Here is a 17646-nt window from a genome sequence, read left to right as displayed (position 1 = left end):
TCTCTATCAAAAGCCCAGAAGACATCCCCCCCACTCACTGTGAATAACCATCTTGTCTTAAAATTTTTAAAGAAATGTAAAGAATCTAGAATAGTCAAAACAATCTTTTAAAAGAACAAAGTTGGAGAGCTTAAATCACTGATTTTAAAATTTTTTATAAAACCACAGTAATCAAACCAGTCTAGTACTGGCACAAAAGGACAGACATACAGATCAGTGGAACAGAACTGAGTACAGAAATAAACCCTTACATTTATGCTCAACTGATTTTTAGCAAAGGTGCCAAAACAATTAAATAGAGGAAAGGAGAGTGTTCTAATAAAATGGTGCTCAGACAACTGAATATCCACATACAAAAATAGATTTAGACCTCACTCCTACCTCACAACATACACAAACATTTAACTCAAAACAGATCATAGGACTAGATGTAAGAGTGAAAACATAAAACTTTTTAAAGAAAACAAGAGAACATCTTTGTGACCTTAGGTTAGGCAAAGAATTATTACATATAACACCTAAATTGCAATCTGTAAGAGAAAAGTTGATAAATTAGACTTTATCAAAATTAAAATTCCTTCAAAGACATCATTTAAGAAAATGAAAAGAGAAGCCACAGATTGAGAGACAATGTCTGTAAATCATTTATTTAATAAAGGGCTTACACCCAGTATAAAGACACTTAATAATGAAAAGCCAAGCAACCTAATTAAACAATTAGGTTTTTTAGGTTTTAGATTTGAATAGAGATTTTACCAAAGAAGATATATGAATGATTAATAAGCATATGAAAAACTGCTCAACACTATTTGTCATTAGGAAAATACAAATTAAAACCACAATGAGATACCACTTCGAATGTATTAGAATGGCTATACTATAAAAGACAGGCAAGCACTGGCAGAGATGTGCAGGAATTAGAATTTTCATATGCAATACTTGTACACAAGTGTTTAAAGCAGTGTTATTCAAACCAGTCAAAAAGTGGAAACAATCCAAATTTCCATCAACTGATGAATAAACATTATGTAACATATCCATATAGTCATATCCATAGTGAAATAGCCAATATATTCAGCAATAAAAAGGAGTGAACTACTAACACATCCTATAATGTGAATGAACCTTGAAAACATGCTGAGTGTAAGAAGCCAGAGGCAAAAGACCACCTATTTTATAGTTCCATTTATATGCAATGTCTAGAAAGATACAATTCTAGAAAACAGATTAGAGGTTGTTTGGGACTAGAGGTGGGAAAGGAAATTGACTGTAAATAGACATGAAGGATCTTTTTGGTGAGATGGAAAATGTTATGAAATTATATTGCAGTTATGATTATACAACTAAAAATTTAGTAAAATTATTGAATTATACATTTAATATAAGTAAACATGATACATAAACTGCCACTTCAATAAAACTATTAGAAAAATCAAATATGAATAGGATCCAAAAAAGTATGTATATAAATGAAATGTTCATAGTAGCTTTAATCATAATAGCCTAAAATTAGGAACAACCAAAATGTTCATCAATGATAAAAGCATAAATAACTTGTCATATAATACATATAACAGAATACTATTTGGCAATAAAATGAAATAAATTACTGACACTTGCAACAAAATGAATGAATCTCAAAAGCATTATGCTAAGTAAAAGGAGCCAGACACAAAAACTACTTACTACATAATTCCAATTATATGAAATTCTAGAAAAAGGAGAAATTACAGCAAGAGAGCAGATTAGTGGTTGTTGCCAGGTGCCAGGGTGTCAGGGGAGGGATTATAAATGAACTTTTTGGAATGGGAATACTTTGTATTTTGATTGTGGTAGAGGTTTTATGATTGAATACATTTGTCAAAATTCATTAAACTTTACACTTAAATTGGTCAATTTTGTTGCATGGAAATTATACTTTGATAGAGGTAATAAAAAGCACAAGGAATGTTCTTTATTGGGAAAACTGGAATGAAAGTATTCTGATTTGGAGATACACATTATAAATATATATATCATATATATGATATGTATTATATGATATGATATATATATGTTCTATCAAAATATGTAAGGAGGTGGAAGGTTTGTCTTCATTTTTTGCGTAAAGTATATATTCCATTGGTGCTGAGTCATTAAGTGACCAGATAAATAATTTAGAAATAAAAGCAAAACAAATGCTAAAAAAAAAAACCATTTCCATGCTACTGTGTATAGGGTTCCTTTGTGGGTTGATAAAAATGTTTATGATGAATAAACTAAAAATTGCTAAATTGTACACACAGGGTGAGTTTTATGGTATGTGAATTGTACCTCAATTTTTAAAAAAGAAACCCAAGGTCACCAAACATGCAGTACAAGGCCTTTTGTTTGTTTGTTTTTTGTTTTTTTCCCTTTGTTCACAATACAGGTTTGAAATGGAGAAGGCAGGGAATAAACAATGAGAGAAATATTTTGAGTACCTTTTTATTTATGAAGTTTATTTTTGGCATGTAGCTATAAATAAAATAGGTATTACAATAAGCTAAATGTTATGTACTGGAATGTGTTACTGCTATCATTAATGTGATTAACTGCTTTTAAAATTCCCAGCCAAAATTAGTTATAATCATAAAAATAAAGAATACTACCTGTTTGTTTTTGAAATTCCTTGCTGTCCATAGCCACTTGAAGGCACTTTCTGGTACAGTAGTTGTCTATTGGTTAAGTGAGTCTGAGGCTTTAGTCTGGGCATGATTGATTCAATATGATTATAGTTGAGGCATAAGACCTACAGAAAGAATATCTTATTAATCAGAAATCCTGGAAATTATTAAAAATTGTATGGATAAAACTTGGCATATACCACATAATTTAATAATATATTAGTGCTAAAACAACAAATGTTTATATCCTAAATAATCTAGACTTAGTTTTGAATGTGTTTTTAATCTGACATTCTGGGAAATTACAATAGTTCACATGGAGACTCTAGAAAGCTCCTCAGCTTTCTCAGTCTGTACTCCTGATTTCTCCAAACCTGACAAGGATGAAATAATTTTTAGTCGAAGAGACAGCTATTTATCTATGTTTAAAAGGCCTTAGTAGATGGCTGAGTCAAGGAAATAATAAAGGAGGCAATAAGGCCATTTAAAGAACCTAGAAACTTCTTTCCATATCTGCCTTCAATCCCATCTCTGACTACAGAGGAAAATTTACTACATATGTGACAATCACATAAAACTGAGGTCAAAGCAAAATCACTTTGGAAGGTAATAGTTTTTTTCTTGCTTAGTAAAAAAAACAAACCAAAAAAACCCAAAGAAAATTTAGGAATAATTTATCTACTTTAATAATGTGGAAATATCATTTAATCCAAAGTAAAGAAGATAAAAACTTGCATTGGAAACCTTGAAAGAAAGAAAAATTTGTGAATGACTCACCTTCACATTAGGTAGATAGATTAATCCACTGAATGAAGTAAGATTATTGTTCTGTAGATTCACATTACATACATTTCTAAATTGGTCGACTGGAATCAAATCCACTGTTCTGAATTTAGACAAATACAGTTACTATTTTAATAGGACAGGAAAATATAGGAAAAGGTGAGTTCCTTCACATATAGCCACCAAAGACATAAAAAAAAGTCTCACCTGACAAATATAAAAATAATTACTTTAATGTAAAATGAATTGGTTAAATGATTAGCTGAATATACATTTTGGTTGGATACATATGCAAGAAAGTGACATAGAATTTGGTTGCTTTAAAAAAAAATCTATTACCATATAAACATAGCACTATTATAGAAGAAACTTGTAAAAGAAACATTCCACTTTCTTTATAAATTCACATATATGTTCATGAAATCATAGTGAAGTTGATATAGTAAATCATAAGATTTTCAGGTTATAAACTTCAGATGATATATATGAAGCAGGTCATTTCTGAAATACCAGGAAGTGGCTAGGGATGGGAAAGGAAAGGAAAAGCAGGTAAGGGCTTTGAAAATAAGAGTTTCTGTGAGATCTTTTGGAAACCTTTATTGCATTCCACCCTGTGTGAACATTTTGGTAATTAAACAGAATGCTTGATTCACAGTCCATAGCTGTATCTTCATTTGAGCCATGACAGAGAAGAGCATAAAACTACATCCCTTTCCCTAACCAGTTCTCTAAACAAATCCTAAACTTGAAGTTACAATAATGACATACTTTTACCCATTAATAAGTTATTCATTCATTCAACATAATTTCATTAGTATTTCCTAAGTGCAGCGAATGTGTTTGGAAAGGCTACAAGAAAGATGAAAGAAACATTTCAGCCCCCAAGAAGAGGGAGCCAGAAAAATGAAAATAAAGAGGAGAATTGCTATGATAGAGTTAGCATCTCTATCATACCAGTGTAATGGCATTTCGGGGAAATAGAATCTGTAGCATGGAGCAGAAAGATCTTGAGATGATATTTGGAGCATTTGTAGGTATTTGTCGAGCAAATTAGCAGAAAAGAGTTCTAGGCAGTGCAACAGGTACAAACAAAGGCAGGAACAAACATGAAAAAATATCTTATGATTGAGCTTCAGTAACTAGAATATTTCAGAATTCCTGAAATATGAAGTGCATGGGCAGTAAAGAAAAGGACTACAATAGATAATAATAGACAGATAATAAAGGGTCTTTTATGCCATACAAAGGAATTTTTAATTTTAGGCTGGGCACAGTGGCTCACACCTGAAATCCCAGCACTTTGGGAGACTGAGGCAGGTGAACCACTTGAGCCCATGATCGGCGACTAGCCTGGCAAGATGGCATAAATGCTGTCTCCACAAAAAATACAAAGAAAATTTGCCATGCTTGGTGGCATGTGCCTATAGTAGGAGGATCGATTGAGCCTGCAAGGTTGAAGCTGCAGTGAGCCATTTTTTGAGACCCCATCTTAAAAAACACGCATTACTTAGCATGAACCTTTGCAGTAGAGTAGATAATTTTATGAGTTATTTATTATATTTATATAAGATGTATACATTTATAAGCTTCAGAAAAATGATAATTACATAATGTAATTATAATGTAAAAAGGCATATAATAAAATGATTGTACCTAATGGATGATGAAGTCCAATTTAGTTCTTGCATTTGCATGAAGTTGGAATGTCCTTGTCGTTCTGCAATCATGTCAGAAGTAAGTCTACCACCAAACAAATCTTTTGCATTCTCAGTCTCTGGTGGTTCCTATATGAAGGCATTTACAAAATGATGTCCTGTCTTACAGATGACTAAATTACGTAGTTCTCTGATTTCAGGTAAAAATTCAGTGGACTTATTTTTCCAGATTCCTCCTACTAAGTAGAACTAAATCCTGTGCATTATATATACAACAAACATATGCAGGGCAAGGTGGCTAATACCTATAATCCCAGCACATTGGGAGGCCAAGGTGGGAGGATTGCCTGAGTCCAGGAGTTCGAGATGAGGCTGGGCAACAAAGTGAGACCCTGTCTCTACAAAAGCAAAAAAGAATTAGTCAAGCACAGTGGCACATGCCTGTAGTTGTAGCTATGTGGGAGGCTGAGGCCAGAGAATGTCTCGAGCACAGGAGTTCAGAGGCTGCAGTGAGCTATGATCATGCCACTGGATTCCAGTCTGGGTGACAGAGTGAGACCCTGTCTCTAAAAAATTTTTTAATTAAAAAAATTAAAACCAAACATATGAATACTGAAAGATGTGGAGAAGGCAGCAGACCAGGTAGGTACCTCAGGACCTGAGGAATGACACTCTGGATTTTCTTTTCGCCTCACCTTCTCTACTGGGTGCTAGAGAAGCTAGAAACCCAGAAATGACAATAAGAAAAAAACAAGACAAAGTACACAAAATGCCTACTGTCTCTAGTCAAAGGATCAGGAAGGGGGAAGCCTAGCACAGCAGAAAACTTTAGACAATAATAAGCCTACTCCTGCTAAACCCTACAGAATAAACTGTGGCCCCAACTTCATGCCCACAAGTAAATGCAGAATGGGTTGCTTAGACTTTAACCTGTGCTCATTTGTAACAAGGCATTTCTCCATTATCCACCTGCTGAGTGGGAACCTGGACTTTCATCCCCCATCAGCAGTAACACATGGCCCCACTTCCTACCTGCAAGTGTTATTGTAGATAACATGGGGAGTCTGGATTCCCACTTCCACCCACTCATAATGAGTTATCTGTGGAGCATCAATTAGGTGTTCCTGTCTCTCCCAGCCAGGATGAATCAGTGGAGGGAAATAGTAACAAGGAGTTCCTTACTTCCCAGCCCGAGTAAATCAATGGAAGTCTGGTGGGGAGCATGAACTCCTACTCTAGCCTAGCAGTTAATGAAGAACACACCTCCAGGTTGTCAACAGAGGCCACATGGAGGAACTTGGACTTCTATCTCCCACCTGACAGCAACGAAGTGGTTCCCCATCTTCTCACTGGTATAGTGTCAAGGGGAGGCTTGCTAAAATAGATTTAAATAAGACCCACATAATACCCCAAATGTCCAGAATAAAACAAAAAATATGTCATGCTAAGAACCAATAACATCTCAACTTGAATGTGAAAAGACAATCGACAGATGCCAACTTTGAAATGATACAAATATTTTTAATTGTCTGACAGGCATTTAAAAGCAGTCAAAGGAAAAATGCTCAACAAGTGATTATGAACATACTTGAAACAAATGAAAAAACAGAAACCTTTAGCAAAGAGATAAGTGATAGCAAAGCAATAGAAGATATGAAGAATGAAATGAAAATTTTAGAATTGAAAAATACTATAAAGAAATAAATGCAATGGATAGGGACTCAGTAGCAGAATGGAGAGAAAAGAGAAAAAAATAACTTGAAGACAGAACAATAGAAATTACCCAGTATGAACAAAAGAGAGAAAATAGACCCATAAATAAATGAGCCTCACTTTACCAAGACAGACATATCCCGTACTTGCAGAACCATACAAAAGATTTAATATTAGTATCACTAGATTCATAGAAAAAGGAGAGAAATAATGTGGGGCTGAAAAAGTATTTGAAGAAATTATAACCAAAAATCTTCCAAATTTGGCAAAAGACATAAACCAAGAAGCTAAGAATCTAATCAAACCTCAGATGGGAAAAAAACCCAAATTCATGCAAGGACACGTAATAATAATCAGAATCAAATTTCTAAAAACTAATGACAGAGAAAAAAGGCATGAAAACAGTGACAGAGGAATTAAATCTTACCTGTGAGGGTAAAACAATGTGAGTGACAGCAGATTTCTAATCAGAAAGCATGGAAACCAGAGGATGTGGCACAACATTTTCAAGTGGTGAAAGAGAAACATCAACCCAGAATTGTATATCCAGGGAAAATATCATTCAGAAATAAAAAGAGAAAGCAAGACATTCTCAAAGGAAGGAAAACTAAGCAAACTGTTACCAGCAGACCTACCTTAAGAAATGACTAAAGAAAGTTCTTGAAATGGAAAGAAAAAAAAAGGAATCTTGGAATGCCAGGAAAGAGGAAAGCACAATGGAAAGAGTATTAATAAACTTCCCTTCTTTTCTTGATTTTTCTAAATTATCTTTGATTAATTGATGTAAAAAAAACCCTATAATATTGTCTCATTGGTTCTCAATGTATATAGTGAAAATATAAACAGGGGAGAAGAAATAGACTGAAAGGAAAGTAACATTTCTACACTTTACTCAAACTGGTAAAATGTCAACCCTAACAGACTATAATAAAGTATGTATATGCATTGTAATACTTAGAACAACCACTAAAAAAAACTATATGGAGAGATACACCAAAAAACACTATGGATAAATAAAAATAGAATTTCAAAATGTGTTCAAGAAGCTCACGGGAAGGCAAAAAAAAAGAAAACAGAAGAAAGATAAACAAAGGAAACAAATATAAAACAAGAAAACAAAGTGGCAGACTTAAGCCCTAACAGGTCAGTTAACTATATTAAATATAAATGGCCTTTGTTCATCAATTAAAATATAAAAATTAGCTAAAAGATAACATGATCCAACTGTATGTTGTCAACAAGAAACTCACTTCAAATATAATATATGCAGGTTGAAAGTAAAAGAACAGAAAAAGATATCCTATACATTAATCAAGAGAAAGCAGAAGTGGCTTCATTAACCTCAGATAAAGTAAACTTTGAAGCAAAGGAAATTACCAGAGTCAGAGGGGACATTACCTACTGATAAAAGGGTCAGTCCACCAAGAAGACATAACAGTCTTAAATGTGTATGTACCAACAACAGAGCTGCAAAATATTTGGAGCTAGAGTCCCCAATTATTTTAGCCAATGATGTAGGTATTGCTGTGAAGGAATTTTGTAGACATAATTAAAGCTCCTAGCAAGCTGACTTTCAATAAGGAGATCATCTTGAACAATCTGGATGAGCGTGATTCAAACAATTGCAAGGCTTTAAAAGCAGAGGTGAGGTTCCTGAAAGAAAGAATTTTCCTGAAGAAAATCCACTCATGGACAGCAGCTTTCATCTATGCCTGTGAGCCCCAGCCTGCCCATAATCTTCGCTTCCTGATGGCCTGTCCTTTGGATTTCAGACTTGTTTAGGCAGTCCCCTCCATTATTAAATATTCCTTGATATCTATATATCTATATATAGACATAGATATCTCTATATGTATATCTGTCTTACTAGTTCTGTTTCTCTTGTTGAATCTTCAATAATAAAATCTCAAAATAAGTTTTAAAAACATTAATTCAGCCTTAGAAATACCATTGCTTTTGTGTTTTTCATAATTATACAAGCAACATATGATTAGTGTCCTCCTAAATCAGGGATTGGTAAATGTTTTCTGCAGTTTTCCTGTAAAGAGTCAGTCAATATTTTAGCCTTTGGGAACACTAGCTTCTCTGTTACTATTTAATTTTGCCACTGCAGTGTGAAAGCAGTCATAGACTATATATAAACAAACAGGCATGGATGTGTTCCAATAAAATTTTATTTACAAAAATAAGTGGCAGGTCACATTTGGCCCAAGGGCTATTGTTGACAATCTATTTCAGACAAATGGTTTGAACTTGATCTAAATAAAACTGGTAAGTCATTTGATCTACTTTTACTCAAACTCCCTTCTTTTTTTCTACTCTGTTAAAACTTCATATCTAAATTGAGAATATGTATCCTTAATGCAAAAAATAATCTTTTAAAAATAAAAGTATGTGGGAACAAAAGATAAAATGAAAACACAACTACCCAAATCGTTCTTTGGTTCCTCCTAGTCTATGCCCTCCCTGGGTTTCTACTCCCACTCCAAAGAAGACAATGTAATTATATATCTAGAGAGTGTTGGACAGAGAATGAGGCTTATGTGCCTATGATTTGCCATTAAACAGTCATATAATTTGGAAGAAGTCATGTAACTTCTCTAGAGTTGCTTGTGTTCATACATAAAATAAAGGATTTTGACTATGCCATTTCCAAAGTCTATTTATATCTCAGACACTCTAGCATTATATATTACTGTATTACCTACCTCTGCACCCACTTTTCATGACTTCTTTTTCTACATATGTTTAATAAATGCAAGTATTAGAGCCTCACTTAGATTTCTTTACTTTCTCTACTCTCTTTCATTAGATGATATTGCATATGCTTTTGGTCTTAACTGTTAACTCTCTTCAAATTACATTCAAGTCCAAACATATGTAAAGTAAATTTTCATATACAAATTTAATCCTGTGATTTCAACTGCCTGCTTGACATCTCCAGTCAGATGATCTCCATATAAAACTAAAGTCCAATACTAATCATCTTACACCCCCAAATTGCTTTTCTTCCTATATTCATATTCTGTTATGGTATCTTTTATTGGCATAGACTCAAACCTTGTAGACATCTTTCAGTCTTCCTTTCCCTTGCCCTTCAAATCCAATGCATTCCCATTACCTTGCATTTAAAATCTAAATTCTTCAGTCTAGTCTTCAAGATGTCCAATTATTAATTCATACATTTATATTCTGCCTCATTCCACAAATAATTTGTGGCAGCTTACAGGAAACACATATAATCAAAGAGTAAAATGCAAATCAAACATAATGAAAATCAAGCTCACTAGGATTAGTGACAAAAAGACTATAAGATCCTATAGGGTTTATATTATTGAATCATAAATTTGGTCCTGAGCTTTTAGGTAAAGTGAAAAGGAATATAATTAAATAATACTCATTGATATGGATTGGCTCTGTGTTCCCACCAAAATCTCATCTTGAATTGTAATAATCCCCTCCTGTTGTGGGAGGGACCCAGTGGGAGCTAAGTGAATCACGGGGGTGGGTTTTTCCTGTGCTGTTCTCATGATAGTGAATAAGTCTCATGAAATCTGATACTTTTATAAAGGGGAGTTCCCCTGCACATGCTGTCTTGCCTGCCACCATGTAAGACCTGCCTTTGCTCTTCCTTCATCTGCCATGATTGTGAAGCCTTCCCAGCCATGTGGGACTGTGAGGCCATTAAACTTCTTTCCTTTATAAATTACACAGTCTCAGGTACGTCTTTATTGGCAGCATGAGAACAGACTAATGCAGTAAATTGTAGAGTCATGTGCTGCTGTAAAGATACCCAAAAATGTGGAAGTGACTTTGGAACTGGGTAACAGGCAGAGGTTGGAACAGTTTGGAGGGCTTAGAAGAAGATGGGAAAATGTGGGAAAGTTTGTAACTTCCTAGAGACTTGTTGAATGGTTTTGGCCAAAATGCTGATAGCGATATGGACAATAAGGTCCAGGCTGAGGTGGTCTCAGATGGAGATAAGGAACTTGTTGAGAACTGGATTAAAGGTCACTCTTGCTATGCAAAAAGATTGGTGACATTTTGCCGCTGCCCTAGAGATCTGTGAAACTTTGAACTTGAGAGAGATGATTTAGGATATCTGGTGAAAAATTTCTAAGTAGCAAAGTGTTCAAGAGGAAGCAAAGCACAAAAGTCTGAAAAATGTGCAGCCTGATGATGCAGTAGAAAAGAAAAACCCATTTTCTGGGGAGAAATTCAAGCTAGCTACACAAATTTGCATAAGTAACAAGGTGCCAAATGCAAATCACCAAGAGAATGGGGAAAATGTCTCCAGGGCATGTCAGAGACCTTCATGGCAGCCACTCCCATCACAGGCCTGGAGGCCTAGGAGGGAAAAAATGATTTCCTGGAGCAGTCCAGGGCCCCCCTACTGTATGCAGCCTGGGGACTTGGTACCCTGTGTCCCAGTCACTCCAGTCATGGATAAAAGGGGCCAATGTATAGCTCAAGCCATGGCTTCATAGGGTGCAAGCCCCAAGCCTTGGCAGCTTTGAAATGGTGTTGGTCTTGTGGGTACACAGAAGTCAAGAATTGAGGTTTGGGAACCTCTGCCTAGATTTCAGAGGGTGTATGGAAATGCCTAGATGTCCAGGCAGAAGCCTGCTGCCCTCTGCTAGTGCAGTGCCAAAAAGAAATGTGGGGTAGGAGACCCCACACAGAATCCCCACTGGGGCACTGCCTATTGGAGCTGTGAGGAGAGGACCACCATCTTTCAGACCCCAGAATGGTAGATCCACCCACAGCTTGCACTGTGTACCTGGAAAAGCCACAGACACTCAATGCCAGCCTGTGAAAGCAGCTGGGAGGGAGGCTGTATCCAGCAAAGCCACAGGAGTGGAGCTGTCTAAGGCTGTGGGAGCCCACCTCTTGCATTAGCGTGACCTGGATGTGAGACATGGAGTCAAAGGAGATCATTTCAGAGCTTTAAGACTTGGCTGCCTCACTGGATTTTGGACTTGCATGGGGCCTGTAGCCCCTTTGTTTTGGCCAATTTCTCCCATTTGGAATGGGTGTATTTACCCGATGCCTGTACCCACATAGTATCTAGAAAGTAACTAACTTGCTTTTGATTTTACAGGCTCATAGGCAGAACGGACTTGACTTGTCTCAGTTCACACTTTGGACTGTGGAATTTTGAACTAATGCTGAAATGAGTTGGGGGACCGTTGGGAAGGCATGATTGGTTTTGAAATGTTAGATCATGAGATTTGGGAGGGCCCAGGGGTGGAATGATATGGTTTGGCCCTGTGTCCCCACCCAAATCTCACCCTGAATTATAATAATCCCCACGTGTCATGGGAGGGACCCAGTGGGAGGTAATTGAATCATGGGGTTGTGTTTTTCTTATGCTGTCTCATGATAGTGAATAAGTCTTATGAGATCAGATGGTTTTATAAAGGGGAGTTCCCCTGCACATGCTCTCTTGCCTGCTGCTATGACTTTGCTCTTCCTTTGTCTTCCATTATGATTGTGAGGCCTCCCTAGCCATGTGGAACTGTAAGTCCATTAAACCTCTTTCCTTTATACATTGCCCAGTCTTGGATATGTCTTTTTAGTAGCATGAGTTGAGACTAATACACTCATTGTCAGTGAGCAGAACGTAACTTTTCCTTAGGAGTAAATGTTTTTCTTACATTTATTTCTATAAGTGCTTTCTCATGTAGCCCTTCAAATGAGGTCACAGAGAGATAGGACAGATAAGATCCTCAACATCTTTAGAGTAAATGCAGTACTGGTCTCATAGGAGTATTTTAAAAAACATTCTTCAGTGAAAGCTAACAACTGAATAAAGCCCAGTATACAAGGTTCTAGGGAATTTGTATGTGTTGGAGTGAGAAAGTTTTAGTGACCCATTCTGAGGAGGGTCCAGAAAACAGAAGGGCTAGGATTAGTAATCTTCTCGGAGTACCTCAGAATACTAAATGATCATGAACTATCTTTCAATTTTCTAGAAAATTTGATGTGTTTTCTCCTCTGATAGGAGCTAGGCAACATTACACAGGGAAACCTTTTACTCTTTACACATTTGTCACGCATTTACCCTGTTATGTGGAAAACAGGAGCCCTGTGAATTTGCTCGTTATAGAATCCAAGTATCCAAATGTTGCTTTCACATTCAGTCCTAGGGTCTGTGTCTGGTTTTCTTTACAGCTTACTTAGTAATGTTGACATACCACGTTTGTTGGTTCAAATATATTTTTATTAATTATTAATATTAGCAACTATATTTTCACTGAAAATAGAAAGCTGCTTTTAGGCTTAAGAGGATGGTAAAGCTCCAGTGCATAATTTTTCTATCTTGCCCCATAAAATTGTGTTCTTTACCTTTTAGGCACTGAATTCAATGGGTTCTATTGTAAGCAGCACAACCCTCCCCTTCCACCACAATTCGGACAATTAAGAATTGACCAGATGACAAAATTAAAAAACCCAGATCTAAAATAAGCTTTGGAGACTTAGATTACAAGTATAGTAAATTTGGCTATCATGCTAGTGATAAAGCAATGTTCAAAATGACTATGTCCTATGAATATGTGACTGCAGCTTAGACCAAATGTTATGAGTCGTAAAACAACTTACAATTGATATCCCATCCAAAGCTTTCAGTTCTGGAAGATGAAATATTACAAACAACCGGTAGTTTTCTTGATTCCATATAATAATGTTTCCACACATGTCTAGAATGACCAAGTTGCATAAACCCTAGGTAATAAAATACATATATTTATCTATATGTATATTTAAAGCGCTCTAGTAAGAGGTTAGCCATCCTCAAATTTTAATATTGGAATTATATTAGCTATCTTTCCATGTGATTTCAGTGCTTTTAAGTACTTTTTTTTTTTTAGACATGGTCTTATGCTGTTGCTCAGGCTGGAGTGCAGTGGTCAGATCATAGCTCATTGCAACCTCAAACTCCTAGGCTCAAGTGATCCTCCCACCATGGCCTCAAAGTGCTGAAATTATAGGCATAAGCCACCATACCCAGCCTAAGTACACTTTTAAGAGCAAGCGTTACCCTTTCAGACCACTAAGGTATAATTCTGTGCAATATTTCAATGGTCTATGTTATAAAATCAGAGTCTCTTTTAGGATACTAGTGCCAAATGTATTATCTATTAATGGTAAGGGCTTAGAGAGAACTTTGCTATGTTAAAGACAAATACACTTTGTTTATGGAATAGTGGCTTAATAAATGGATGTATGTGTCTATATAGATATAACAGGAATAAAAGACACTGCTTTTTGAAAAGCGATGAAACTGAACTGCTTCTACTTTCTGAGAGGGTAGTAGAATTCATCCTAAGGGAAATGTGCTGTTTTATTAGACAAGACACTTTGATATGCCTTTGTTGTGAAGGAAGGGTCTTGGTAGGTATGGAAGGGAGAGGTGAAGACAAGAGGGAGTATAACTACTGTGCATCATAATGTGAAATGGCTTATTGTGTTGCTGGTGTTGTTGATTAGGTTGCCTCCCTAGCTCTACAAGTAGTAATTATATTGGGGGAATAGACTGGGGAGAAGTCTGAACTAAGAAGAGACAGGAAATGGACACAAGTTTTTGGTAGGAGATAAAGTCCTAGTAATATTGTATCAGCAAAAGGAGAGGCCAGTGTAAGACCCATAGTGTTAGAAAATGGCCACTGAACTTTAGAAACAATGAAGTCAAACATGACATTTGAAGTCGATTCTTGTTCTGTGCTATAGAAACCCTATGTTTTGTTCAAACCTTTAGTAAATCCTATTACACAATAGCCTTAAATTAGTGGTTTCTTTGGGGGAATTAAAGAAAGCAAATCTGAGCAAAGGTGACCGAATTTGAGCCACCGGTAAGAGAACAGTGAGAGATCATCAAGAATTGTACTGAGAACCGGAGAATGCTAAAGAATCCCTGGAAATATGAAGAAGGCACTAGTTAGGAGGAATAGGTTTGGTTTATCATACTTGAGTATTAAAAAAAGTTACCCCAGAAGGATAGCAAATGGGGACATTATGTATACACAGATATATATTTGTATGTATACAAAATTGAATGCAAATACATTTTAATAACCTTGTTATTCTTATTTTTATTTTCTTTATATTTTCCAAATTCTGTGCAGTAAACATGCATTACTTTCATAATATAAAGAAACAATACATATTTTAAAAAACAAAAAAATTACTACCCCAGATGATTACCTTTAAATTGTACATCTCCTGATTGACAGCAATATAGTTATTGCTTATGTATAACTCAACAAGAGTAAAAGATTTTTGTAAACCACTCAATGAAGTGATTCTGTTGTTCTCAAGAGAAAGGGAGTGAAGATGAAGCATATTATCAAAGGTATGCTGTTCCAAACCAGTGAGAAGATTATTATTTATGCTGAGGCGAGTTAATTTAGTCATCTTGGAAATACCTAGAAAAATAAGCAAATTCAAGAAAAGATTCAGGTAACACTAAAGGGTTAATTTAAAAAATAACTGGCTGGTCATTTTATTGTAATCAAATAGCTAGGTTCAAATGGCTTTAAAGATTGTGTAATACTAACCATATTGCTTTTCCCTTTGTTTTGGAAGAATATAATCTTGTATATAAGCCCCATCTCAAACATTAAATTCAAATTTTGTATTTCTAAGTAGATTCCTTCTTCTTAGGAGTTAAGGAAAGGCATTACGTGAACATATTGAATTTCTCTTTCAAATAACCTTAAAATGATGTAATTAATTAAGATTTTCACCATTTTGAAAACAAAAAGCTCTACACAAAGCTGAAAATAATCACCAGCCCTCATTTTTAAACATTAAGGGGAAGGAACCACATTCTGGAAAGTGCATCATTTGTATTAAAATGAACGATTTAGCCTACTTTTACTTTCATATGCCTAAAAGTACTCTAAGATGGAAGTTTAGGAAATAGGACCAGTCTAACTCCTGCATACATTATGTACTGCAAGCACTTTATAAGTATAGCCAGGATGGTGCAGTTGAAAGACAAGAACTTCGGAATCCTAGTTGGCTTCAAATGTATCACTACTAGGTTTGTGGTGATACATAAATTATGTAACTGCTGAGCCTTAATTTCCTCATCCAAGGAGTTATGAAACTCCATACTTCCAAGGAGTTATGAAATTAAATGGAATAATGTTTGGAAAGTATCAAATAATTATCTGTGGTCCCTTTCACATTAGTTCCTATTGTGGGACTGTACAATGTTGAAGGTGAATCAATCCAGGGCAAGACAGGATCAAAGCCATCAGAGCAAAAATCATTAAATGGATATGGAACCTACCCATGTGTGAAAAAAAAGGAGAAACTCCTGTTACAGTTTAGAGGGGTAGCTATCTTCTCCAAAATGTAGGTGTAAGAAAAATACAGATTGGAAGATTCTTCTGTTTAATAAGTTTATGGAAGGAAATGAAAAGGAAATAGGGTTTTTAATTGTTATGTACAAAGCAAAACTAATACCCAGCTGTAGGGGAATGGGAGACTGGTGATAGTTCTAGACACAGGTGCCTGAGCTACCCCTAAGTTTACTCTACTGAAATCTACAGAAGAGAGGCCTGTGAATCTGTGTCTTCAATAAGTATCCCAAGTGATTCTCATGATCAAGAAAGTTTTAGAAACATATTGTTAACAACCATTAAAATGAAATATTTAACAAATGTTATGTATGCTTTCTTAGATATATTTAATACTTGCTTGTATATATATAATTTTTTGAAATCAAATCTTCTATTTTATGAAAAATGTAGTATATATACATGCTAAAAATAATCCAATTTGAAAATGAATAAAGTATAAATTCCCTTTCCCAACCATGATTTCTAATTCTTACCTTCTCTCCTTGACAAACACAACCATGTTACCAAAATGCACATACAGAAATATTCTTTATTCAGATAAGTGTATGTGTGTATACACATATACATATTTCTCTTTTCAATCAAATAGTGCACACTTGTGGAAATATTTTTTAATTTCTAGGCGTTAGTTACTCTTTTGAGATGGAGAGAGAGAATAAGAGAAAGTTGGTAGCAAGTCATGGAAAGCTTCCTTCAATTTCTTTCTAATGAAGGTAAGAATAAAATAAAGCTGGGGAGGAGTCAGAAAATACTTGACTTGGTAGTATATATTCTGGGACACGTTCTCTAAACTCATGATATTTAGCTGTAGATAAGCATAAATCCAAATGAAGAGAAGAATCTAAGAAGCGTGGAAGGGGAAAGGGAGGAAAAGTCTTTTTTATTCTCTCTGGTTCAGAAAAATATGTTTTAACACTGAACTTTAAACAGTCAAATAAAATATGTTATATTGGTATCATTATTATTAAGATATTACTAAAGCTGCTTAATTGGACTTGTATGTGGATCCATGGAAAACGTTACATATAGTATATTTTATTTTCAACCTCTAATGAGTATAATTTTCATTTTTTGTTGAAGTATTCAAATTTCCAAATATAACCTTAATTTTATATTTTTAAAACAGAACTAGTCTGCTTCATCTTTTTCAAAAGCATACCTCATTCATTTGTGCATTCAACTTTACAGACGTTAATGACTAACTAGTTGGTATGTGCTAGTGTTTGGTAACAGATTATAAACTAGCACAGAGGAGAGGAGAGAGAAGGCACAGGAGATGAAAGTCAGCTTGCTGGGCTCATATAAAGTAAAATAGTCACAAATTCCATGAATAGGTGTGAACTTGTTTTAATTTTATATATCTTTTATTTTTTAATTGGACAGATAATATTGTATCTATTTATCTTGTACAACATGATGTTTTGAAGTATATATATATATTGTAGAATGGTCCAATATAGCTAACTAATAGTTGTATTA

At 35.0% G+C, this 17646-nt stretch overlaps 1 protein-coding gene across 1 annotated transcript in view; it reads right to left on the bottom strand.

The window, feature by feature from the left end:
• Window positions 1-17646, bottom strand: part of LRRC9 (leucine rich repeat containing 9) — a 142797-nt gene that overhangs the window by 45508 nt on the left and 79643 nt on the right. The window contains exons 22-26 of the mRNA XM_073997473.1: window positions 15002-15222; window positions 13400-13522; window positions 5082-5212; window positions 3423-3531; window positions 2631-2770 (exon numbers count right to left, since the gene is read on the bottom strand). Coding sequence (XP_073853574.1) covers window positions 2631-2770; window positions 3423-3531; window positions 5082-5212; window positions 13400-13522; window positions 15002-15222 — 724 coding nt within the window. The remainder of the gene's footprint in view (window positions 1-2630; window positions 2771-3422; window positions 3532-5081; window positions 5213-13399; window positions 13523-15001; window positions 15223-17646) is intronic.

This window comes from Macaca fascicularis, chromosome 7, assembly GCF_037993035.2.
Source record: "Macaca fascicularis isolate 582-1 chromosome 7, T2T-MFA8v1.1".
Taxonomy (NCBI): domain Eukaryota; kingdom Metazoa; phylum Chordata; class Mammalia; order Primates; family Cercopithecidae; genus Macaca; species Macaca fascicularis.
This window is presented reverse-complemented; position numbering and strand designations above follow the sequence as displayed.